Here is a 26,498-nt window from a genome sequence, read left to right as displayed (position 1 = left end):
TTCTTACATTTTCAATATTTGAGATTATTTAAAGATTAATTTGTGAATTTGTTTTTTTGTAAGATGTTAGACTAGAATACTTTGCCAGCACCTGAACGCTGGCTGCTTGTTAGTTCCTGATTGGCTCCTGGCCTTTGAAGGTCCCTGATTGGCTACTGACCAGTGGCGGTCCCTGATTGGCCACTGGCCACAGTGGTCCTTGTTTGGCCATGGGCTGCTAGTGGTCCCTGGTTGTGTGCTCGTCATCAATAGTCTCAGACTGGCTGCTGCCAATTGATTTTCAAATCTTTCTTCACCAGAAAATTTCCATTAATGTCTTGGAGGAATCTTTGGTGTGTGACGAGGTCTTTTCCATGGAAAAAGAGGGCATTTGCTCCGGAAACTCCTTCAGTGAAGAGGGTCTTCTGGAGTTACTGGATGAAGCAGTTGAGCTCTTCAACAAAGTATGTGTTCAACCTTTGTCAAACTACATGACAGTAGGGCTGAACGAACTAACGAGGTCAGGTTCAAGGTTATATTTTGTGATTCTCTATTCTCTCACCATCTCTTGCTTGAAAGAGGAGCACAGGTTGGAGATTTTTTTCTTAATTCATGACCTGTGGGGTTCTCTGATTAGAACAGCATTTAGTGCCCATCCCTAACTGACCCTGAGAAGGTGGTGATGAGCTGTCTTTTTGGGATCCAGTTCAGAGGACACCTTACCTGTTTGACAGCACTTTCAGTTTTCCTGGGATTTATTACTGTAACTGGCAACACAGCTAGCAAAAAAATTGGCCTTGAATCTCCACCCAATGCTCCCTGTTGAATAAGAGCAGGAGAAATGGATTATGAAAGATAACTCTAATATTTTGGCCTGCAAATGGAGGCCATACAGGCTCCCAGAATCCGTGATGCAGCTCATCAAGTCAGAGAGCAGCAGTGGAGGCTTCTCTGATGGGAGTCCAATCTGAGTCAAATCTGAATATGAAAGTACCTGGAATAGTGTAGGTTAGATGGGCTTGAGATCGGTATGACAGGTCGGCACAACATCGAGGGCCGAAGGGCCTGTACTGTGCTGTAATGTTCTATGTTCTATGAAATCATAATCATTGAGTGAAGCTGAAAGAGATGTGAGACAGGCCGTAACCCATCACTGTGCTTATACACTATGTCCATTATTAAGCCCTGCTGACTTCAATCCTGCTGAATATCAAATGGCAAATGTAATTGCATCTTCTCATTACTCTCACCCATGTCTAGTTTCACTTGGCACCTATCCTGTACTGTACCTGACATGAGGACTGTTTGGCAGTGTGGAGAGAATTTTACACCATACTTACCTATGTCTCTGATTGTTTGAGGCAGTGACAAGGAAGTTTTACTCTGTACATAAACTGTGATGGCCAAGGAGTAGGGGCCTCATGTGGTGCAGTGGTAGTGTCCCTAACTCTGGGCCAGAAGGCCTGAGTTCAGGTCCCACCTGTTCAAGGGCATCTGAGCACATCGATCAAAACCATCTATAATTTCTGATATAGGGACCTAGAAGAATTTGATACAGTATCAAAGAGGTTTTGCAATGCATGTAGCCCATGCTGTACCTATCCTGTGATTTATTGACACCCAAACAAAAACCAACCCAGCCAAAAATAGCCACTGTCTCTGATACAAACTTGGATGATCCGTCAGTGTTTCATTGGGTGGATAGACTTTTATTTCATGTCAGTACATGTTTATTTGAAACTATCTAACCTGAGATGGTGTTTGATTTTTTACATTGTATGTTGTGAAACATTAGATTCACATTTTAAATATAAGACTACTGCCAGGATACGCTATATTCATATCTTCAATGTGTTGCAAAAAACAATGAAAAAATGCTTTCTTTTGCATTTTTAAGGCAGAATATTATGAAGCTGTTTATGAAATTTACAAGATCATAATTCCGATTGCTGAATTTTATCGGAACATTAAAAAATTATCAGCTATCCATGGAAATCTGAAGGAGACATTTGATCTGATCCTGAGTAAGGTAAATGCTGCTCTTGTACCAGTCTGTGAGTATTACTCATGTTCAATGTGAGGAGCCAACCGTATCTGGGTGTCCAAAGTCATCAGTGTTACTGTTGTATGCCAACTACTTAGCTCATGCCACAAGCAGACCATTCCCTGCCCCCTGGCCCTGACTGACTGGTGCTCACTAACAAATTTAGCTAAATTTCTCTATATGTTTCTTTGTAAATATGTTGCTTGATTTGGGAAAATCAGGGAAAGCTCCTCAGTGAGGTCCCTCGGAATTGCCAAGAGCCAGTACGCAGGGGTTTAGGATTGAGTGATTAGTTGCTCTGGTCAGGCCATTATCTTTCATCCCAATGTCTCTGGGTGGGATGGAAAAAGTCAGGCAAGTTTCCTGGTTTAGATTCCAATTCAGGGAACTGCACAGGTTTCCATTTTGGGTTGGGTCAGTTATGATGACTTCCAAAGATGGATACTCTGCAAATATTCACAGCAAAGAATGACCATCTTTGCATGATCACTTAATCCTGAGCATTGTGGAAGAAGTAAATTGGATCACTGGTGGAAGTGGAACGATGTGTAAAGCCTTGTGGAAAATGTCAGGGGAGTGGCACAAAGGTGAATTACTGTTACAGAGTGCCAGCATAACACAAAGGGCTGGAAGACCTCCCTCTGTGTTGGAACCATTCTGCAATTCTGTGTAGTGAATGGATCCCTGGAACAGGCTTGCTTCCCGTAGCATCTGCAGGAGCTTTGAACTGAGTGCAAGAGCTGAACTGATGGAAAGAACAGACAATGTAGAGGGAAAGTGAAACAAAAACAGAAATTGCTGGTGAAATTGCAGTGATAATGGAAACGTGATGTTGGACTATGGTCAGAGTGGTGCTAAAGCTACCCTCCGTCCTGAAGTAACTGGTATGTTGGCTCCATTAACCTTTCCGCTCTGAGATCCGTGATGGTTGTTTAACAAACAGCTGGAGATACATCTGTCCTTTGCAATGACAAATTGTAGCCTTTTTTTAATGAAAGCTCCCCCTCTTTTTAATAATTTGTTTTTTAGGATAGTAAGAGATTGTTTGGAACATACTTCCGCGTGGGATTCTATGGGTCGCTGTTTGGAGAGTTGGATGGGCAGGAATATGTCTACAAGGAGCCAGGGATCACAAATCTAGTGGAAATCTCTGCCAGGCTACAGGTAATGAATCTTTCAGTCACAGATCATAATGCAGCAACTTCAGGACATGGTAACAATCTCCCCAAGAAGTGAAATGTACATGAGCTCTTCCACTCTCTGTGACAGAGGCACAGTTGTAGCACTGAGTCACTGCATCTCCATATAGAGTTCCAGCCAAGTACTCCTCGCTTTAATACTGCAGTGCTTGTTATTTCTAAATAATACAAACTTTCTAGCTTCTGGCTGGGGATTGGAAGGTATCTGTGTGTGGTTGTGAGTCTCACAGAGCAGGGAAGAACCTTGTGACCTATCACATGTCTGTGCAAAGACAGCCAGGGCAGGGCAGGGCAGTGTGGGCCTCCATCTCCTGATCATCTCATCAAACCAGTCGTGATGTTTCCTGGTGGAATAATGTGGAGCCTCCTTTTTGTGCTGTTTATGATGGATTTAAGGGCAGACCAGGTGCCATGGACTTTGTGTGGTTCCTAGTTATTGAGCGTCATTGAGTTGGCTGTGAGGTGCTGACTGAATAAGTCTTACTTCACAAAGTCCTTGAGTCCGTTGACAGTGAATTTCCTGCCATTGTCAGGCCAGACTGATGGAGATAGTGGATCTCGTCAGGTGATGGTAGATCCAGCTGCCACCAGTTTCTGTCATGACGTGGGTGATGTGAATATCTTTCTGATCCCTTTCTCGGATGATAATCTAATCAATGTCTGGAGCAAGGATGTTGCTATGGGGTCTTCTATTTGTTTTGCAGAGGAAGTAGGGCGTTTGTTATGACCAGACTATGACCTAGGCATTTTGTCAAGAGGACAACTCCAATGGTGTTCACTTTCCTTGCCAATCTTGCCTTTCCCAGAGATTTTTGTCCTTCTCCAAATTGAAATCTCCAAAGCGAATCAGCGTGTCTTCCGAGGGACAAAGGACAATGGACTAACCAAAGCTGATTTAGAGTTCCTCTTTGGTTTCATCTGTTGCTTCTAGGTTTGGGAATGTTACTCTGGTGATTGTAGATAATGGTGGGAAGAGAATCTTGTGATATTCATTTATCCCACAGGCAGGCTTGTTGAGATGGTCAAATAGGAAAAATCAACCCATAGTGTTGGTGTTCTTCAAATTCACCCGTCCAGGAGAAGTTGTATCTGCCACCTTGTTCTCTGAGTGAGCCTTCTGCCCTCACTGAAGTTCCCGGGCTATGACTATGGTGCAACGTTCAGGTCTCTCACTGCTAGGTTGTTCACGAGGCCCAGATGTTCCCAAACTTCATTTTGCCTGTGCATGCACACCCACTGAAATGAAAAGGCTAAGGCCAGCAAAGACTCATTGCTGTCACAACAGCAGGCTGCATGCTCACAAATGTGTTGATGCCACCTTAAAATCTTCAGCCACAATCCAAGTCCTGTGACTCTCCCTGCTCCCTGCTCCAATTGACCAGCTCTGGCTGTCTTCACACTGCTCCTGCCTTGAAAGCTGATGTCCACTTTCCCACTCCCCTCAGTGGCCAGGTCTGGCCTTCCCTTCATTGTTTCTCAGTGAGAAACTGTTCTCCTAATCCAACGACATTTTCACTACACCATTCCAAATGGTGAGAACTCATTGTCACCAAGTGTTCCTACTCGTCATCTCTAACAGGTAGGGAATAGAGAGATATGGATCATATGTAGGCAGATGGGATTAGTTTAGAATGGCATCATGGTCCGCACAGACATGGTGGGTCTCTATATGATACAGAGCTAATGAGAGTATATGATCAGCTAATGACCATTAGCTGCTGTTTCCGCCACTTCCAGTGGAATAACACTAACAGATAGGTATTCCCCTTCCCTCCCTTGTTAGCCATCCACAAGGACCCTCTGGGACACTCTGGACCATTCATCCTTCCCTCCTACCATGTCCGCCACAGCCCCATGACACCCTCCACTGGAATCACAGGAGGTGTGACACCTGCTCATTTACTTCCTCCCTCCTCACTGTGCAAGAACCCATACACACCCTTCAGATGAAGCAGCGCTTTACCTGTACTTTACCTGCATTTCAATAAAAAGGCCTTCAGGTAAGGAAATCTGCCATCTTAACCTGGTCTGGCCTACGAGTGACTCCAGGCCCAAAGCAATGTGGTTGAATGTCAGTTGCCATCTGAAATGGCCTAGCAAGCTACTCAGTTGTACAAATCACTACAAAGTCTCAAAGAAATGACACTGGACGGATAACCTGGCATCGACCTAGACATCAGTAAGGACAATGGCAGAAACAACCCTGTTGACCCTGCAAAGCCTTCCTTACAAACTTCTGGGAGTTAGTGCAAAAATTAGGAGAGTTGTCTCACACTTGTCAAGCAACAGTGTGACGTTGTCATACTCACCAAATCATACCTGATAGACAATGTCCCAGACACCACCATTACCATCCCTGGAGATATGTCCTGTCCCACTGGCTGGACAGACCCAGCAGATGTTGTAGCACAAATGTATACAGTCAGGATGGAGTTACTCTGGGAGTCCTCAACATTGACTGCGGACCCCATGAAGTCTCGTTGCTTCAGGTTAAACATGGGCAAGGAAACCTCCTTCTGATTACCACCTACCGTCCTCCCTCAGCTGAAGATTTGTTATTCCTCCATGTTGAACTACACTTGGAGGAAGCACTGAAGATGGCAAGGACACAAAATGTACTCTGGAAAGGGGACTTCAATCTCCACCACCAAGAGTGGCTCAGCAGCAGCACTACTTATTGAGCTGTATGGATGCTAAAGGATATTGCTGCTAGACTGGGTCTTTTGTAGGTGGTGAGGGACCCAATAAAAGGGAAAATATACTTGGCATCATCCCTACCAATCTGCCGGCTGCAGATGTATCTGTCCATGACAGTATCAGTAAGAGTGACCATTGCACAGTCCTTGTGGAGCCGAAGTCCTGCCTTTGAGAATACTTCCATCGTGTTCTGTGGCACTATCCCCGTGCTAAATGGGACAGACTTCACACAGATCTAGCAACTTAAGACTGGGCATCCATGAGGCACCGTGGACCATCAACAGCAGCAGAATTGTACTCCAACACAACCTGTAACGTCGTGGCCTGGAATATCTCCCACTCAATCATTACCATTAAGCCAGGAGATCAACCCTGGTTCAATGGAGAGTGCAGGAGGGCATGCCAGGAGCAGCCCCAGGCATACCTGAAGATGAGGTGTCAACCTGGTGAAGTCACCAAACAGGATAACTTACAAGCCAAACAGCATAAGCAGCAAGTGATAGACAGAGCTAAGTAATCCCACAAGCAATGGATCAGATCTAAGCTCTGCAGTCCTGCCACATCCAGTTGTGAATGGTGGTGGACAATTAAACAACTCACTGGAGGAGGAGGCTGCACAAATATCCCCATCCTCAATGGTGGAAGAGCCCAGCAGATCAGTGCAAAAGATAAGGCTGAAGCTTTCGCAGCAATCTTCAGCCAGAAGTGCCAAGTGGATGATCCATCTCAGCCTCCTCCAGTGGTTTCCAGCATCACAGATACCAGTCTTTAATCAATTCAGTTCACTCCACATGATATCAAGAAATGGTTGAAAGCCTTGGATACTGCAAAGGCTATGGATCCTGACAACATTCTAACAATAGTACTGAAAGTTTGTGCTCCAGAACTTGTCACTCCCCTAGCCAAGATATTCCCATACAGTAACAACAGTGGTATCTACCCAACAATGTGTAAAATTGCCCAAGTATGTCTTGTACATAAAAAGCAGGACATAATCCAACCCAGCCATTTACCGCCCCATCAGTCTCCTCTCAATCATCAGTAAAGTGATGGAAGGTGTCAGTAACAGTGCTATCAAACAGCACCTGCTCAGCAATAACCTGCTCAGTGACGCCCAGTTTGGGATCTGCCAGGACCACTCAGCTCCTGACCTCATTACAGCCTTGGTTCAAACATGGACGAAAGAGCTGGATCCCAGAGGTGAGGTAAGAGTGACAGTCCTTCACATCAAGGCCACATTCGCCCAAGTGTGGCATCAGGAACCCTAGCAAAACCAGAATCAATGGATATCAGGGCACAAGCTCTTCACTGGTTGGAGTCATACCTGACACATAGCAAGATGGTTACGGTTGTTGGAGGTCAGTCATCTTAGATCCAGGTGTCAGTGCAGGAATTCCTCAGGGTAATTACCTAGGCCCAACCATCTTCAGCTGCTTCATCAGTGACCTTCCCTTTCATCATAAGGTCAGACATGGAGATGTTTGTTGGTGATTGCACAATGTTTAGCACCATTTGCAACTCCTCAGATACTGAAGCAGTCCATGTTCAAGTGCAACATGACGTGGACAATATCCAGGCTTGGGCTGACAAGTGACAGGTAACATTCGCACCACACAAATGCCAGACTATGACAATCGTCAATAATAGATAGTTGAACCACTGCCCTCGATATTCAATAGTTCACTGAATCACTCACTGGCAACATCCTGGTATTACCATTGACCAGAAACCCACCTGGACTTGCCACATAAACACAGCAGCTACAAGAGCAGGTCAGAGGCTGGGAACACAGCGGTGAGTAACTCACTTCTTGACTCCCCAAAGCCTGTCCACCATCTACAAGGCACAAGTCAAGAGTATGATGGAATACTTCCTGGATGGGTGCAGCCCCAACAACACTCAAGAAGCTAAACACCATCCAGGACAAAACAGCCCTGTTTGATTGGCACCACATCCACAAGCATCCACTCCGTCCACCACCGATGCTCAGAAGCAGCAGTGTATACTATCTACAAAATGCACTGCAGAAATTCACCAAAGATCCTCAGACAGCACCTTCTAAACCCATGACCACTTCCATCTAGAAGGACAAGGGCAGCAGATACATGGGATACCATCATCTTAAAGTTCCACTCCAAGTCGCTGACCATCCTGACTTGGAAATGTATCACTGTTCCTTCACTGCCCCTCCGTCAAAAATCCTGAAATTCCCTCCCTAATGGCATTGTGGGTTAACACATAATACGTGGACTGCAGCAGGTCAAGGAGGCAGCTCACCACCACCCTACCAAGGGTAACTAAGGATGGGCAATAAATGCTGGTCAGCCAGCAATGCCTGCAACCCATTAATGAATTTTAAAAAGTCTACTGTATTTTCTGCTCATAATGCGGTGTTCACTACATTGGGGAAGTGAAACATAGACTGGGTGACCGCTTTGCAGAACACCTATGTTCTGTCGGCAAAAAAGACCCTGAGCTTCCAGCTGCCTGTCACTTCAACACACCACGCTGTTGTCTGGCCAACATCTCTGTCTCAGGCTTGCTGCAGTGTTCCAGTGAAGCTCAGCGCAAGAACAAGTCCTCATTTACTGCTTGGGGACCCTACTGCTCTCAATATCGAGTTCACCAATTTTAGGGCTTGACCACTTTTCCCTATGCTTTCCTGTACCTCCACACACCAGGGCTTGTCATTACACAACCTGTTACCTCATGCTACCTATTGCCAGCCACTAATTGTCCCCATTAGCAGCTACTTGTTCCCCTTAACTGACCTTTAACCACTCTGTCTGTCCAGCCTTTTTCTTTCTCTTTGGGCTCTGTCTCCACCTATCATTTACTCTCCGCCATCCCTCCCCACCCCATCTTCTGTATAAAAACCTTTCTTTTCCTATCTACCATCAGTTCTGAAGAAGGGTCACTGGACCTGAAACATTAACTCTATGGTTTCTCTCCACAGAAGCTGCCAGACCTGCTGAGATTTTCCAGCAATTCCTGTTTTTGTTTTAGATTTCCAGCATCTGCTGTTCTTTCACTTTTTTTAGGTCTTAAGTCAATCTGTGTATTTGTTGCAGGAATTTTACAAGAAGCAGTTTGGAAAAGATCGAGTGGAAGTTATCAAAGAATCGTCACCAGTGAAGAAAGGAAAGCTGGATCCCAGCAAGGTGTGTTCCTAGCTGTCAGAAATTTAAATTTGATGGTTGAACCACAAAATCACAGAGACTTCTGGGCTTCTTGAAGGGTGTTGGGGGTTACAGAAGAGGCAATGCAGTAGTATGGGGGATGGGCCAGGGATGGGGCAGGGGCACTGTAAGTATGGGTTATGTATAGTCAAAACTGGGTAGTATAATAGTAAATTTACTGGAAAAGCTTAGCAGGTCTGGCAGCATCTGTGAAGAAAAACACTTTGTTAACGTTTTCAGGTCCGATGACCGTTCCTCAGAACTGGGAGTTCTGACTAACGGCCATTGGATCTGAAATATTAACTCTGACTATTTTTCTTCACAGATGCTGCCAGACCTGCTTAACTTTTCCAGCAACTTGTTTTTGTTCTTGATTTACAGCATCCGCAGTTCTTTCCATTTTTATTTACTGGAAGATACCATGTTGTGACCAGTGTATGGAATGGAGGGATTATGAAAGAATTCAAGATCCATTAGGAACTTTGTGTATGGGAATTGTTTAACTTCCGCTCCTTTAGTTCCACTGGTCAGGGTAATGGTATACTCAACCATGCAGAGTTGGAATGTCACAGGTTCTCCTGTATTTGTTCGCAGCCAGGGTAGAGAGAGGGGGGTCCCAGTGGGCAAGGGTAGTTGGGCAGAAAGTTAAAAACAGCCAAGTTTCCTGCTCCTGCTCAACAGCTACTCCTAGCTTAGTCAGAAAGGAATTTCTAAGAGATTCTTAAACTGTTGCCTTTGTTTCCTTTGAAGGCCTACCTTCAGATAACTTACGTCGAGCCTTACTTTGAGGAGTACGAAGTGAAAAACCGAGTCAGCTACTATGAGAGGAATTCAAACTTGCGGAGGTTCATCTATAGCACACCGTATACATTGAATGGCCGGGCGCATGGGGAGCTCAGCCAGCAATATAAACGCAAAACCATTCTGACAACCCTGCATGCTTTCCCATACATCAGGACAAGGATCAGTATCATAGAGAGGCAGGAGGTGAGGTGATCAGTCTGGAGGCTTCCATTGTTATCATCCAATATGATCTAAAGGAATGCCTGAGACCCAATTGAATGAGGGTCAGAGGGATGGATACTTTATTTAATGGTTAGTTGAACTGGTTGGATAAATATGGGGTGTTAATAATCAGTGGGCTCTGAATTTGATGGGGTGTTGTTAACTGGAATAAAACTGTCACCAAAAGACCGTGTTTAAATACAGCTATTTTCCCGTGTATAACCTCCAACACGGGGCTGTCAGTATGGCTCCATTTGTTATCAAATTACCACCCTATCTTCAACTTCACTTAACCCTCCTTAATAGTGTTGTCACCTCTCAAATCCCTGCCCATCTTACCTTGGACTCCTGTTTGAATTCCTGTGGTCAAACTTCTCCTCAGCTAATGTACCAAATCAGGATGTTCTAAAGTCACAAGCACATCCCAATGCTAATGGACCAAAGAGAAATGTTCTCTCCTGGGCTTGTCTGCAATCTTTGACTTGGTTCATTCACTCCATTCTCCTGCACAGTCAATTTGTTGTTGTTCAGCTGGCAGTGACTGCTCTCACCTGCTTCTGACCTTATCTGTCAAATTGTAGCAAGTTATCAGTTCTGATGGCTTTCCTTCCCCTCCTCCACTGTTAGTTTTGGTGCCCACCCAAGGCACTACCCTTGCCTCCCTGCCATTCCTATTTCTCATCCACATGCTGCAACTTGACTACATTATCTGAAAGCCCAGTGTTAGTTTTCCTGTGCTCATCTTCCCAGCTTTGTCATCACCACCTTCCTCAACTCCTCCACTGTCGTCAAATAATTGAGCTGCTGATCTGACCCGGTACAGATTGAGCAGAAGTTTCTTCCAATTAAATATTGGATAGATGGAAATTATAGTTTTTAATCCCTTCTCCAGACTCCATTCCCCAGCTGCAGGCTCTGTCCCTCTACTTGGCAGCAATCTGAGGCTAAACCAGGTTGTTGGTAACGTTGGTGTCATTTTGATCACCATAATGAGCTTCCAAGTATGAGTGTACCTCCAGCTAATCGACTGCAGCAGTGCCATTAGGCAGCTCACTACCATCTTCTCAAAGGCAACAGGAGATGGGCCATAAATGCTGGCCCAGGTAGCAAGGCCCACATGCCATGAATAAATCTGCAGCGTCAGTATTTACACCTTGGTAATGTTGCTTAAATTCACTTTTACCTCAGCTCATCTCCAGTCTTCGTTACCTCTACATGTGACTATTCAAATGTTCTCTTGGATAGTTTCCCAAATTCTATCTTTCATAATCTTGAGGCCTTTCAAAATTCTGCAGCCTTTACCTTTAGTTGCACTGAGTCATTCACTAATGACCCTTGTGTTTGTTCACCTACATTGCCTGGATTCAAGCCAATGTCCTGATTTTTAAAATGTCCATCCTTGTTGTCAAATCCCTGCTTGTCTTCACCCTTCCTTAACATCACTCTATGCCCCAATCCTGAACCGATCTGAGATTCCAATTGTTTCACCATAGATGGCCTTGCCTCCTGGACCCATGGTTCTGGAACTTTTCTCCCTATATTTCTCCACCTTCCGACCTCTCTTTCCTCCTTTCAGATGTCCCTGAAAAGTTACCAGGCTTTTGGCTGTCTGATCTAACATCATCTCCGCGTCTCCATGTCTAATTTTGCTTTGTACTGCTCCTGTAAAGTGTCTTGTCATGGTTTCTGATATAAAAGATATTAATAAAAATTATTATTGTTGTTAATGTTCTCTGCATATGAATCAGGTAGCATATAACTTTGAGTTCTAGTCATAGGAACAGGAGTAGACCATTCAGCCCCTCAAGCCTGTTATACCATTCAATCACACAGTTACATATCTACCTTATTTACACCTTTGCCTCATGTGCCTTGATACCCTTACCTTGCAAAAATCCATCAACCTGAGACTTATGAGACAAAGTTGCCCCCACAGTCAGCATTTTGGGACGGAGGTTCTGGATTTGTATGACACTTGATGAAATGATCTCTGATTTCTCCCAAATTCCTTGTTCTAATTTTGTGCGACCAACTTTGTTCTGGATTCTCACACTAAATGAAATAATTTCTCTGTAGCTACCCTATCAACCCCTTTTAGCCTTAAATACTCAGCCTGCTTTACAAAAGAATACAAGCCAAGTTTGTGCAACTTGTATTGATAATTTAACCCTTTAAGCACTGGTTTCATTCTGTTGGGTCTTCCCATCTGTCTTCCAAGGCCACCGTACCCTCTCCATGGCAGTAGCAAAGGCCAGAACTGAATGTAATACACCAAACAGCATTTGACAAACAGGTACATCATTTACCTCCCTTTGTATCCTGTCCTCCTTTTGTAAAAGCAAACTTTCCATTGATCTGTTTGATTGCATTTTATACATACACACTAGCTTTTGGTATTTTATGTGCAGGAACATCTCAATTAATTTGCACAGTTTCCCACTGTTTAGAAAATATTTGTTATTATTGGATCAAAAGTGGATTGTCTGACATTTCCCCACATTGAATGCCACTTATAATTTTGCCCACTCGCTGATTCTGTCAATGTCCCTTTGTAACTTCTTACTCCTATCTACGTACTTACTGCCCCTTCAGCATTGTGCCTTCTGCAACTGTGGAGCTATAACTCTAATTAATTTGCCAAGTCATCCGATAAATTGGATGAAGAGCTAAAAATCCAGTATAAAACCATATGGAACATCACTTGTCACTATCAGCAAACCTCAAAATAAATTCCCAATCATTCCAGGACTTGGTTTAATAATAAGGCTGGCATTCTCGCTGGTGTGCTACACTGTTGCAGATGCCATCTCTACAATGAAACATTAAAGCTTCTACCTATGATCGAAGTAGATGCTAAAGAACCCATGGCAGGATTGCAGGAAGGATCTAAACGCGAACCCATCAATTCTGTTGCTATATGTAGAATCTTACTGTGTAAAGGTTAAATCACCATAGTCCCAGAAGGCTGCTCTCTCATTAGAGAGAGACAACGGCTGGTGATTTAACATGAGGTTCACCATGTCTCTGGTGAGGGGAGAGGTTGAGAAGGAGAGTCCTTCATGGTAACCTCAGCTGGTGCACAAATTGAACCCACATTGATGGCATCACTTTACATCAGCAAACTAGCCATCCAGCCAACTGAACTAACCAATATTGTTTGAAGCATTTACCACACAAAAACAGTCTAGACAATTCAATCCAAAAAAAAATCACTAGTGAGACAAATCCGGATCTTTAAAAGCAACACTGTGCAATATAACTTTAAGTGTAATTTATTGAAGTGTTAATCAGGGCATGTTTGCAAACTCTCAGATAGAAAGTTAAAAATGAAGTTTTAATAAAGGGACTTTCAATATTTCTGTAAAATACTGTAAAATGTTACTACATGGATCATGACTGGTAAATTTCACCACCTACATCTGCAGACCAGTTCCTGGAGCAATGATTGAGCAAAACACATAACAGTAATTGCAAGTATATTATCAGGCACATATACATGTTATGTAATTAAGAAAGCGAATATGAAGTAAATGTTGGGAAATCATACATTTGAAGCCAAAAATGAAACCATTGTATGTTCATGTGTCCTTTTCTTTGTATCTTTATGGATATGTGATTATATGTTTGTCTTTAAATGGGTGTCTGTGTTTATTTGTACTATTTATTTGTGTTTTCATCTGCATGTTAGTACTTGGAACACAGTTTAAGTGAGTATACAAGGTGTAGAGCTGGATGAACACAGCAGGCCAAGCAGCATCAGAGGAGCAGGAAGGCTGACATTTTGGGTCTAGACCCTTCTTCAGATGCGGGGGAGGGGAGGGGGATTCTGAAATAAATAGGGAGAAAGGGAGAGGCAGATAGAAGTTGGATAAAGGAGAAGATAGGTGGACAGGAGACAGACAGGTCAAGGAGGTGGGGTTGGAGCCAGGAAAGGTGAGTGTAGGTGGGGATTTAGGGAGGGGATGGGTCAGTCCAGGGAGGACGGACAGGTCAAGGAGGTGGGATGAGGCTAGTAGGCAGGAGATGGGGTGGTGCTTGAGGTGGGAGGAGTAGATAGATGGGAGGACAGGTGAGGGAGGTGGGTAGGAGCTGGTCTTGTTTTGGGATGCAGTGGGGGGAGGGGAGATCTTGAAGCTTGTGAGTTCCACATTGATACCATTGAGCTGCAGGGTTCCCAAGCGAAATATGAGTTGCTGTTCTGCAACCTTCGGGTGGCATCATTGTGCAACTGCAGGAGGCCCAGGATGAACGTGTTGTCCAAGGTGTGGGAGGGGAAGTTGAAGTGGTTTGTGACTGGGAGGTGCAGTTGCTTGGTGCAAACCGAGCATAGGTGTTCCACAAAGCAGTCCCCAAGCCTCCGCTTGGCTTCCCCAATGTAGAGGAGGCCACAATGGGAACAGTGGATGGAGTGTACCACATTAGCAGATATGCAGGTGAATATCTATTTAGTGTGGAAGATTTTCTTGGGGAATGGGATGTGGGTGAGTGGGGAGGTGTAGGGGCAGGTGTAGCACTTCCTGCGGTTGCAGGGAAAAGTACCGGGGGTGGTGGGGCTGGTGGGGAGTGTGGAGCGGACAAGGGAGTTGCAGAGAGAGCGGTCCCTCCAGAAAGCAGATAAGCGTGGGAAGGGAAAAATGTCTTTGGTGGTGGGGTTGCATTGCAGATGGCAAAAGTGCCATAACTCAGCCCTCACATGTCCTGCCTGCAATAACACCCAAAACAGAATCACCCTCGTCCTCACGTATGACCTCACCACCTCTGGATCCAATGCATCATCCTCCGACACTTCTGCCATCTTTGGTGGTGGGGTCAGATTGCAGATGGCGGAAGTGTCGGAGGATGATGTGTTGGATCCGGAGGTTGGTGAGGTGGTACGTGAGGATGAGGGTGATTCTGTTTTGACTGTTATTGCGGGGAGGGCATGTGAGGGCTGAGTTACGGCACTTCTGCCATCTGCAATCCAACCCCACCACCAAAGACATTTTTTCCTCATCACCCTTATCTGCTTTTTGGAGCGACCGCTCTCTCCGCGACTCCCTTGTCCGCGCCATACTCCCCACCAACCCCTCCACCCCTGGCACTTTTTCCTGCAACCGCAGGAAGTGCTACACCTGCCCCTACACCTCCACACTCACCCACACCCCATTCCCCAAGAAAATCTTCCACATTAGCAGATATGCAGGTGAATATCTATTTAATGTGGTACACTCCATCCACTGTTCCCATTGTGGCCTCCTCTACATTGGGGAAGACAAGCGGAGGCTAGGGGACTGCTTTGTGGAATACCTACGCTCGGTTTGCACCAAACAACTGCACAGCCCAGTTGCGAGTCACTTCAACTCCCCCTCCCAATCCTTGGACAACACGTCCATCTTGGGCCTCCTGCAGTTGCACAAAGATGCCACCCGAAGGTTGCAGGAACAGCACCTCTTATTTCGCTTGGGAACCCTGCAGCTCAATGGTATCAATGTGGACTTCACAAGCTTCAAAATCTCCCATCCCCCGATTGCATCCTAAAACAAGCCCAGTTCCTACCCGCCTCCCTAACCTGTCCTCCCATCTATCTACTCCTCCCACCTCAAGACCCACCCCATCTCCTACCTACTAGCCTCATTCCGCCTCCTTGACCTGTCCATTCTCCCTGGATAGACCTAGTCCCTCCCTAACCCCCCACCTATACTCACCTTTCCTGGCTCCAACCCCACCTCCTTGACCTGTCTGTGTCCGCTCCACCTGTCTCCTCCTTTATCCATCTTCAATCTGCCTTCCCCTTTCTCCCTATTTATTTCAGAACCCCCTTCCCCTCCCCCATTTCTGATGAAGGGTCTAGACCCAAAACAACAGCCTTCCTGCTCCTCTGATGCTGCCTGGCCTGCTGTGTTCATCCAGCTCTACACCTTGTTATCTCAGATTCTCCAGCATCAACAGTTCCTACTATCTCTATTTAAGTGAGTATAGGTGTGTGTATTTATTTGAATGTGGTAAATATCCCAAAATACTTTATAAGGGCACAGTAAAAGAAAAATTGACAAAAAGCCAAAGATAAAGGCATTGCAATAGGGGAACAAAAGTTTGCCCCGAGGTAAACATTCACTTGTATCCAGAATCTCTGCCAGTGTCGAACAGATCTTCAATGTCTGGCGCTAGGTTTTAAAGCCTGTGCTGGCTGTGTTCTTGGTGTGTTGGCAGTGGAGGGGGTGACATAAAATATTTCAGGTGACTATTCTATCATATGCACTGTTGTGCCCTCCCACAAACCTGGTCCCCAATAGCCAATAGGTGGACAGATGCTGAAATTAGCAGCTGGCCTGTCCGATTTTTTTTTAACCAAGAAATTAATGGGAAATTGAGCTTGTTAACAAGCTAATGGACCTGAATGAAACATCGCCATGGTGTAATATGGTTACCAATGACAAGTAGGTAGGAGTCAGTGGCTCATGATTGGAGCAATTCGAAACTAATAGACTATCTAAGGTTTTAAAAGCATCTGTTTAAGGCCCTCTTGTGGTGCAATGGTAGTGTCTGTACTCTTAGACTTGGACGCCCAGGCTCAAGTCCCATCTGCTCCAGAGGTGTTTAATAACATCTCTGAACAAGTCAATTAGGAAACAATAGAATCTGTCTGGATGTGTCCATTGACCATCCTCCTCCAGAACCTTCAAGTACAGAGGCAGGTTTTATTAGGATACCAGTAGCTTCTCACAAATCTGCTTTCCACTAGGATTTACTGGATAATGGGGGGTAGTGAACCTTTAAGAAGCTTCCAGCCTTCCATTGTCCAACTACAGCAACAGAATGTGTGACTTGGTGACATCAAAAACAGCAAATTACACTTTTAAACCATAAACTGAATTGAAGGGTAAAGGTTTAAAGTGTAGTATTGCTGTATATAGACACTTTTTGGAATCTGCTTATGTATCAGAATTTGAGATATAGGGAATTTGAGAGTTCCAGAGAGTAAGAGACCACTGGGCTCCTTGTATTGTTCCAACACTAGGGTATTTCAAACCAAATGCTGCTGTCCTGTAATCTCCCCTTAGCATTACTTCAATCAATTATTTATTAACTCATCCAAGTAATTGCTTCAGGTACTGTGTGTGACAAGGCAATCTGTTTGTGAAAAAATATTCTCTTAGCCTTTGTCTCCACTCCTTTTTCAGTTTCAAACTGAACGTCGCTCATCATTGAATTAAAAGAAATGGCCTCATGAAAGTTGGCCTGAAACACCAACTCTCCCTCTCTCCATACATGCTGTCTTTCCAATGCTATTTGCTTTTTTATTACAGATTTTCAGTGTCTGTATCATTTTGCTTTTATAAAATAAATGACTGCTATTCTGGCAAAACCTATCAGAATTATTTAATATTCTCTTAAATCACTTCTTAATCTTCTGTTCTTCCATTGAACAGTTCTTGCCTTGTCCAAGCCCAAAGCACTCAGGGGGAAAAAAGTGGACTCCAGCTAACATAGGAAATAGCAGGAGGAGTTAGCCATTTGGCCTGTCAAGCTGGCTCCACCATTTTAGATCTTGGCTAATGTTCTACCTCAGCACCATGTTCCTGTTTTGTCCCCCATATCCCTTGATATCAGTAATCACTTGATACCTATTGACCTTTGTCTTGAATGTACTCAATGACGAGCCTCCACAGCCCCCTGGGAAAGAGAATCCACAAGATTTACTGCGCTTTGAGTAAAGAAATTCCTCCTGATCTCAATCTTAAATGGCCTACCACTTATTCTGAGATTGTTTCCCCAAGATCTAGACTGTCCTACCCATGTCAGGAGAATCATCCTTCCTGGCATCTACTCTGATGAGCTCTGAAAGAACTTTGTACATTTCACTGAGACCACCTCTCATTCGTCTTAACTCTAGAGTGTACCAGCCCAGTCTGCTCAATCTGTCCTCATAGGACAAGCCTGAAATCCAGGTCAGACAGTTTGAGTTTTGCTTAAATCTGAAGGGTATCTGTTTCCCCTAATTCTCTGGTTCCTCCACAGCTGTCTATTCAGGTACGTTTTCCTCCACAACTTCCTATGTGCCTTCGTATCCTCTTCTCGACCGTTGAAAGTTTATGTCAGATCACTTTCAGACATTGCATGTTTCCTGAAAATCCATTCACTCAATGATGTGTCAACTTTGCCTTCTGAAGAAGAGTCATACCAGACTCGAAATGTCAACTTTCTTTTTCTCTTCACAGATGCTGCCAAACCTGCTGAGTTTCTTCAGCATTCTCTGTGTTTGTTTCAATGTTTGGCTTGACCGATAGCCACCTCAAAATGGGGTCAGTAGATTTTCCACGCCATAAACACTTAACAAACTGTACATTCCCCAACTCAGCAGAGGGATGAAGCATCTGCCTCCTATAGCAATGCTCCCCTTTAGATATGCAAACCAGGATCCTTTGCCTGTCAGAAGGAACTGATTTCCATATGAAGACAAAACTGGTGAATGTTCATGTAGCAGTCTCCAACCACCTTCATGGTGAGACAAGTTAGGACGCCCAAGGAAGTGTTAAATTATTTTTCTGGGGCCAGAGCAAGAGTCGGGCAGAAAAACAACTATACTTCTTTCAGAGCAACTGCTTGTTCCTTGAGGCATATCCCTTGCAGAATCTGCTCCCAACATTTTCCAGTTGCAGAGATAACTGAAGCACTTCTCTGCCCAACTTGACTTCTTCCAGATCCCACTCGAGGTGCTATCTCTGCTAATCCGGTTAGCGCAGTATGTTGCCCTGAGCAATACAGCTGCTCTGGTAGACAGTGATTTAAAGAAAATATGTTGCTCATGTTCGGAGATGATTATTGTCACGAAAGGGAATTCATCTCCCTCAAAGCCAACTTGCCAGGTGACCAATTAAAGAGCACAAGCTTCAATTTTTTTAAGAGAGGTATTGTGTGTAAGTGGAGTACTGATCCAAATTTCCAACAAATTTTGGGCCCATCAACAACAATGAGCTAGCGAATTTCAGGTTGACATTTGCATTGATGGTGTAAGTGCTGCCAAACAGCAAACAGGCACGTTCAGGACGCCTGAAATATTGGACTCCTTGCCAACTTTAAAGGTTCTTAAAGGCAGCTATGGGGGCCTGAAGTCTAATGGGCGGGGCTTGTGTGCACATGCTGTCCAAGCTCTCTTCATGTCAGCACTCCCAAAAAAGTAGGAAATATTTTGAAAGCTTTGTTTCTGTGAAGCCTGGAGGAGCAAGAATGTTATATTGTGTGTGTGTGTGTGTGTGTGTGTGTGTGTGTGTATGTATGAGTTTTACACTTTCCATGCCTCTTTTACCCTTGCCGACTGCAATTTGATAACCAGGTGACAAGGTGTGATGAACACAGGAGGCGAAGCAGCATCAGAGGAGCAGGAAGGCTGACGTTTTGGGCCTAGACCCTTCTTCAGAAAAGACCCTTTTCAGAAAAGACCATTTCTGAAGAAGCGTCTAAGCCCTAAACGTCAGTCTTCCTGCTCCTCGAATGCTGCTTGGCCTCCTGTGTTCATCCAGCTCTACATTTTGTTGTGTCAGATTCTCCAGCATCTGCAGTTCCTACTATCTCTTGATAACCAGGAAATCTGTTTTGGTTGAGGGATAAATATCAGCCCAAAATTAGGCAGAACCCATGGTTCTATACTACTCTTCCACATGATACCTCTTTAAAAGACACGATTAAAGTTCGTACTATTTAACTGTTCCCCTGGCAGTAGATTTTGAGATAGATGAATCACTAGATCTTCCTGAAGGATGCTGGTATATCACCGCCATGGCATATTGTAAGGAAGGAACTGAATATGGAACTGGGAAGAGTAAACTCTTTAAAAATGGAACTTGAATAATGAAGGTGAGAAAGAAGTGACATAAAGAGACATGATACAAGTGTCATGCATGAAAAGGTAGGTTTCTTCCTAATTATCTGACATAAATGTACAAGGAGAATGCTAGACATTTAATGATTGTGAAATGAAACAAAGGCAGGAGTCACATGACACCAAGTTATAGTCCAACAGGTATATTTGAAATCAGAGGCTTGTGATTTCAAATAAACTTGTTGGACTGTAGCCTGGTGTTGTCTGACTTCTGATTTTATCCACCCCTGTCCAACACCAGCACCTCCACATCAAGAAATAAAACAGGCTGCTGTATGTGTAATGCCAGGGGCACTGGTGGGATCTGATACATTGGGCTTGATAACCTGACTCTCAGGAGCTATAAATGATAACCTCTGACCTTAATGCAGATTATATATTGCCTGGAAATCTAGTACTACATTGAAAATGGCCAAGGTTCCCACTGTATCAGTTGGTTTCAATGGTTGAAGCAACTTTCCATCTATCATTCTGAAATGTCCCATTTATTTGGATTGCTCAGATTTACTCCATATGCTCTGGTTTTCTGGTTCAGGTGACACATCAAATCTCGGGTGACACCTCAGTGTGGCACTCGGCACTGTTCAATTATTTATGAGCCTGACTGATTTTATTGTTACAGTACCTGACTGATTTTATTGTTACATGTACCAAAATGCAATGAAAAGCTTTGTTTATGAGCGGTACAGGCAGATTACAGCAAGCAAAGGATGTACAGATCAAAAAGACTTATTGGAATACGGGTTACATTGCCAGTTATATTATTTGAGGCTAGAGTCCATTCAATGGCCGAGAAGAAGCTGTTCCTGAACCTGCTTGTGCATGTGTTCAGGCTCCTGTAGCTTCTGCCTGACATAAGAGGTTGTAGGAGGATTACCAGGGTGCGATGGGTCTTCTATGTTGGCCATCTTTCTGCAGCAATGGGCTGTGTAAGTGGAGTCCACGGATAGGAGATTTCACTTCTGTGATGACCTATACACACCACTTTCTGTAGTTTCTTACAGTCCTGGGCAAAGCAGTTGCCATACATGGCCATTTTGCACCTGGACAGTATGCTTTCAATTGTATATATGTTTCAAGAGCAAAGCTAACAGCATTGGGGAAACAGGAGTAAAGTTGATTGGAGCAAAATGATCTCCATCTTGCACAGGCTTGTGAAGCTATGGGGCTGTGATGCCACAGAGGTGTACCTACTATATGACATGTTTACATAGGTAACTCCTGTTATAAATGTGGCCTTTGGAATTGATAGTGGACATAATTAGCTCAGAAGTGTGGAAAAAGCAAAACAATGCAAAGTAAGGCTTTAGATAGACGATATTATTGGCCAGAAGATTTTAATATATTCACAGGATACAACACAATCCGTTTTCCAGCCAAAGTTTGCAACAGCCGAAAGAGGTGTCTTCAGAAATCCTGCTGGAGTTTACATAATTAAAACCAACGAGATTGTAACTAAAACTACCATAACCAGTGAGCTTTACCTCACACTAACCAGAATATCCTGTTTATTAGGATGTTGGTTTATGGGATTTGTGCTCATTGAGAGATTGGACTCATAAGCTTCCACTATTACTGTAGATCCAGCATTGCTAATGTTGGAGTCATCTGGTCTCCCATATAGTTGGGGCAAGCGTGGCAGATTGGAGATCTAAACGCAAACAACTTTTTGGGGTCATTCAGTGGATTTTTCTGTCAGATTGCTAACTCTGAACTCAAACTCTCTCTCTCTCTCTCTGTCACTGCTCAACTCAATTCCAGTCAATAATCCATGTTTTGTAGGTTAGCCTGAGACCAGTTGAAGCTGTGATTGAGGACATGCAAAAGAAGACACAAGAGCTGGCACAGGCGACGAGTGTAAACCCGCCCAACATGAAGCTGTTACAGATGGTGCTGCAGGGCTCTGTGGGTACCACTGTCAATCAGGTATGTGCATCGTTCGGGGTGGGGTTGATGGGAATATAAGAAATCCCTTATCATAATCTGTATCATTTTACAATCTTTATGTATAGGTACCTACAGTCATGTCTCCTGTCATGTTGAGTTTGTGGGAAAGTGGGACTAAGGTAATCTTTAAGATAGAATGTAGTTTGTGTCCACTGTACCCCTACTCTCTACCAAGTTGTGTTTCTATTTACATTACTAGTTGTGGCATGGTTCAGCATTTGAAGCTGTCTGATGTGCACATTCTAGTTTACTTACAAAATGCAAATTGAAGATGCATTAAAGGAACTGAGCCAGACTACAACAAGCTAAACAGCTCAAGGAAAAGACAGTGCGGTTCCCTGGATGGATCAAGGTATAATGCACAGCAGGTACTAAATGCTAATGTGCTGTGGGCTTTTGTTGCAGGGTCCCTTGGAAGTGGCTCAAGTATTTTTGTCTGAAATTCCTGACGATCCAAAACTTTTCAGACACCACAACAAGCTCCGAATCTGTTTCAAGGAGTTTCTGAAACGGTAAGAATTTGTTTCTAGTTTAACAGCACCAAAACTACGCTTCGCTTTTTGTAGAATATGACTCAGATGTTCCTGGAACACTGCCAGCTTCTCGTAGAGTTTGGGTAACTCTTCTTTATATTCATTCATAGGATGTGGGCATCACTGGCTGTGTCAGCGTTTCTTGACCATCCGTAATTTCCTTAGAGAAGATGATGGAGAGCTGCCTTTTTGAACATTGTAGTCTGTGTAGTCCAGGAGCTTTCACTCTGCTGTTGGAGAAGGAGTTCCAGGATTTTAACTCAGTGACAGTGAGGGAATGACAGTATAGTTCCAGATCAGGAGGGAGTGGCTTGGAGAGGAACTCGGAGGTGGTGATATTCCTATGCATCTGCTGCACATTATCCTTCAAGATGATAGAGGTCGCAGAATTAAGACCATAAGACCATAAGACCATAAGACATAGGAGTGGAAGTAAGGTCATTCGGCCCATCGAGTCACTCCGCCATTTAAATCATGGCTGATGGGCATTTCAACTCCACTTCCCTGCACTCTCTCCATAGCCCTTGATCCCTTGTGAGATCAAGAATTTATCGATCTCTGCCTTGAAGGCATTTGATGTCCCGACCTCCACTGCGCTCCATGGCAATGAATTCCACAAGCCCACCACTCTCTGGCTGAAGAAATGTCTCTGCATTTCCGTTTTAAATTTACCCCCTCTAATTCTAAGGCTGTTCCCACAGGTCCTAGTCTCCCCGCTTAACGGAAACAACTTCCCAGTGACCACCCTTTCTAAGCCGTACATTATCTTGTAAGTTTCTATTAGATCTCCCCTCAACCTTCTAAACTCTAATGAATACAATCCCAGGATCCTTAGCAGTTCATTGTAGGTTAAACCTACCATTCCAGGGTCATCCGTGTGAATCTCTGCTGGACACGCTCCAGCGCCAGTATGTCCTTTCTGAGGTGTGGGGCCCAAAATTGGACACAGTATTCTAAATGGGGCCTAACTAGAGCTTTATAAAGCCTCAGAAGCACATCGCTGCTTTTATATTCCAACACTCTTGAGATAAGTGACAACATTACATTCACCTTCTTAATCATGGACTCTAACTGCAAGTTAACTTTTAGAGAATCCTGGACCAACGCTCCCAGATCCCTTCGTGCTTCTGCTTTACGAATTTTCTCACCATTTAGAAAATAGCCCATGTCTGTATTCTCTTTTCCAAAGTGCAAAACCTTGCATCTGCTCACATTGAATTTCATCTGCCAATTCTTGGACCACTCTCCTCAACTGTCTAAATCTTTCTGCAGCTTCCCCACCTCCTCAGGACTACCTGCCTGTCCACCTTTCTTTGTATCATCAGCAAACTTCGCCAGAATGTCCCCAGTCCCTTCATCCAGATCATTAATATATAAAGTGAACAGCTGTGGCACCAACACTGAACCCTGCGGGACACCATTCTGAAAAAGAGCCTTTTATCCCAACTCTCTGCCTCTGTCAGACAGCCAATCCTCAATCCAAGCCAGTAGCTCACCTGAAACACCATGGGCCCTCACCTTACTCAGCAGCCTTCGGTGAGGCACGTTATGAAAGGCCTTTTGGAAGTCTAGATAGATAATATCCACTGGGTTTCCCTGGTCTAACCTACTTGTTATCTCTTCAAAGAATTCTAACAGGTTTGTCAGGCACCACCTCCCCTTCTAAATCCATGCTGACTTGTTCTAATCTGACCCTGCACTTCCAGGAATTTAGAAATCTCATCCTTAACAATGGATTCTAGAATTTTACCAACGACCGAGGTTAGGCTAATCGGCCTATAATTTTCCATCTTTTGCCTTGATCCTTTCTTAAACAAGGCTGGGTACAACAGCAATTTTCCAATCGTCTGGGACTTTCCCAGTCTCCAGTGACTTTTGAAAGATCACGACCAAAGCCTCCGCTATTTCCTCAGCCACCTCCCTCAGAACTCTAGAATGTAGCCCATCGGGGCCAGGAGATTTATCAATTTTTAGACCTTTTAGCTTTTCTAGCACTTTCTCTTTTGTAATGCCTACCATACTCAACTCTGCCGCCTGACTCTCCTTAATTGTTGGGATACTACACAAGTCTTCCACTGTAAAGACTGATGCAAAGTACTTATTATGTTGTTCAGCTATTTCCTTATCCCCCATCACTAGCCTTCCAGCATCGATTTGGAGCGACCCAATGTCTACCTTTGCCTCTCATTTGTTTCTTATGTATTGAAAGAAACTTTTACCATCATTTCTAATATTACTAGCTAGCCTACCTTCAAATTTGATCCTCTCCTTCCTTATTTCTCTCTTTGTTATCCTCTGTTTGTTTTTGTAACCTTCCTAATCATCTCATTTCCCAGTGCTCTTGGCCACTTTAGAAGGTGTTGTATTTATCAAGTACCTTATCCATTAATTCCAAACCTGATCTCTAGGCTTTCCATTGCTTTCAGTTTTCTCAGCCTCCCTCTCCCACAGTTATTCACTTTCCATTCATTGATGTAGTGTCTTTCATAGTTAGCCTTGGTCTGGTTGGCATTACCCTCACATTTGGGTCAGGGGATTGTAGGTTCAAGGGCATCGTAGATCCTTGATCATGTAAACCAGGCCGAGGGGGTGCTGCACCTTTGGAGGTGATATGGAATTAGAGTAGATAGGAGCTTGATGGCCAAAATGGACATGATGGGCCGTGCTGTACAGCTCCATGTCTATGTTAAACCAACAACAAAAACTTACATTATACAGTACCTTCATAATAATAAATTACCGCAAATTATTTCTCAGTTGCCACATCCAGAGACATGACAAGTGACTTGGTCAAAATGTTTGGTCAACAAGGTAGGCTTTAAATCTTAAAAGAGAAAAGTAGGCAAGTTTCAGAGTGGGACTCCGTAGCTTAGGCACTAGGTGCTGAAAGCATGAGTAGCAATGGCTGGGATGACAATTGCGATGGGCATGCCAAACAGCATATGGAGCATGCAATAGAGAAGAATAAACAATCTCAAAACCCATGAATCATAACAAAGCTCTGCAGCCCTAGCACATCCAGGCAGAGAATCAGAATTGTCACAGCCATAGAAGGGGTCCATTCAGCCCATGATATGTGTACTGTTTAATACAACTTATTGCTGTAACTGGTGGTGGACAACTAAGCAGGAAGTGGAGTTTCCACAAACATTCATATTAACAATGGGGGAGCCCAGTACATCAGTGTCAATGATAAGGTGAAGGCATTTGTAACAGTCTTCAGCTCCTACGCGAAGTCCCCAGCATCACAGATGCCAGGCTTCAACCAGTTTGATTCACTCCATGTGATATTAAGGCCAAAGGCACTGCATTCTGCAAAAATATGGCCCTGACAACATTCTAGAAATGGTACTGATGACCTATGCTCCAGAACTAGCTGCGACCCATAGCCAAGCCATTCCGGTACAGCTATAACACTGGCATCTACCCAACAATGTGAAAAATTATTCAGATGTGTCCTGTGTACAAAAAGCAGGATAAATTCAACCCAGCTAATTACCACACTATCAGTCCAGTCTCAATATTCAGCAAAATAATAGAATGGGTCATTGACAGTGCACTTACTTAGCAATACTGATAGTTTGCGTTCTGCCAGGGCTACTTGGATTCTGACCTCTTTGTAGCCTTGGTTGAAACAAAGGCAACAGACTCTGGAGGTCAGATAAAAGTGACTGCCTTTGACACCAGGCCAGCATTCAACTAGCTTTGGCATCAAGGAGCTGTAGAAAAACTGAAATCAGTCGGAACTGGGGGAGAAAAACTCTCCCTGTTGGAGTCACACATAGTGTAAATGAAGATGTTTGCAGTTGTTGGAGGTCAATCATCACAGCCCTGAAGTTCCTCAGCATTGTGCCCTAGGCCCAACCATCTTCAGATGCTTTATCAATTATCTTTCCATTAACAGTACTTTATCATTCATGAGCACTTCGGAATATTCTAAAGTCATGAAAGATGATATAGAACTTCAGCTGCTGGGCTGTACGGCTCAATGATGGGATCTGTTTGGTAATGCAACAAATACTACAATTTAGTCTTGCTGTCTGTTTGTTGTGCACA

The 26,498-nt window shown here is 44.1% G+C and overlaps 1 protein-coding gene across 3 annotated transcripts in view; it reads left to right on the top strand.

Annotated features, from left to right (window-relative positions):
- Window positions 1–26,498, top strand: part of LOC125465656 (dedicator of cytokinesis protein 7-like) — a 198,306-nt gene that overhangs the window by 168,394 nt on the left and 3,414 nt on the right. For 2 of the 3 annotated variants that reach the window (XM_059638417.1, XM_059638416.1), the window contains exons 39-45: window positions 300–443; window positions 1,877–2,008; window positions 3,053–3,187; window positions 8,991–9,080; window positions 9,849–10,085; window positions 21,745–21,888; window positions 22,315–22,421. In XM_059638417.1, the coding sequence (XP_059494400.1) occupies window positions 300–443; window positions 1,877–2,008; window positions 3,053–3,187; window positions 8,991–9,080; window positions 9,849–10,085; window positions 21,745–21,888; window positions 22,315–22,421 (989 nt within the window). The remainder of the gene's footprint in view (window positions 1–299; window positions 444–1,876; window positions 2,009–3,052; window positions 3,188–8,990; window positions 9,081–9,848; window positions 10,086–21,744; window positions 21,889–22,314; window positions 22,422–26,498) is intronic. The other variant, XM_059638418.1, reaches the window with a different exon arrangement.

The sequence above is a fragment of the Stegostoma tigrinum genome, chromosome 30 (genome assembly GCF_030684315.1).
Source record: "Stegostoma tigrinum isolate sSteTig4 chromosome 30, sSteTig4.hap1, whole genome shotgun sequence".
NCBI lineage: Eukaryota > Metazoa > Chordata > Chondrichthyes > Orectolobiformes > Stegostomatidae > Stegostoma > Stegostoma tigrinum.
The sequence above is the reverse complement of the archived record's forward strand: the minus strand, read 5'-3'. Positions and strand labels throughout refer to the sequence as shown.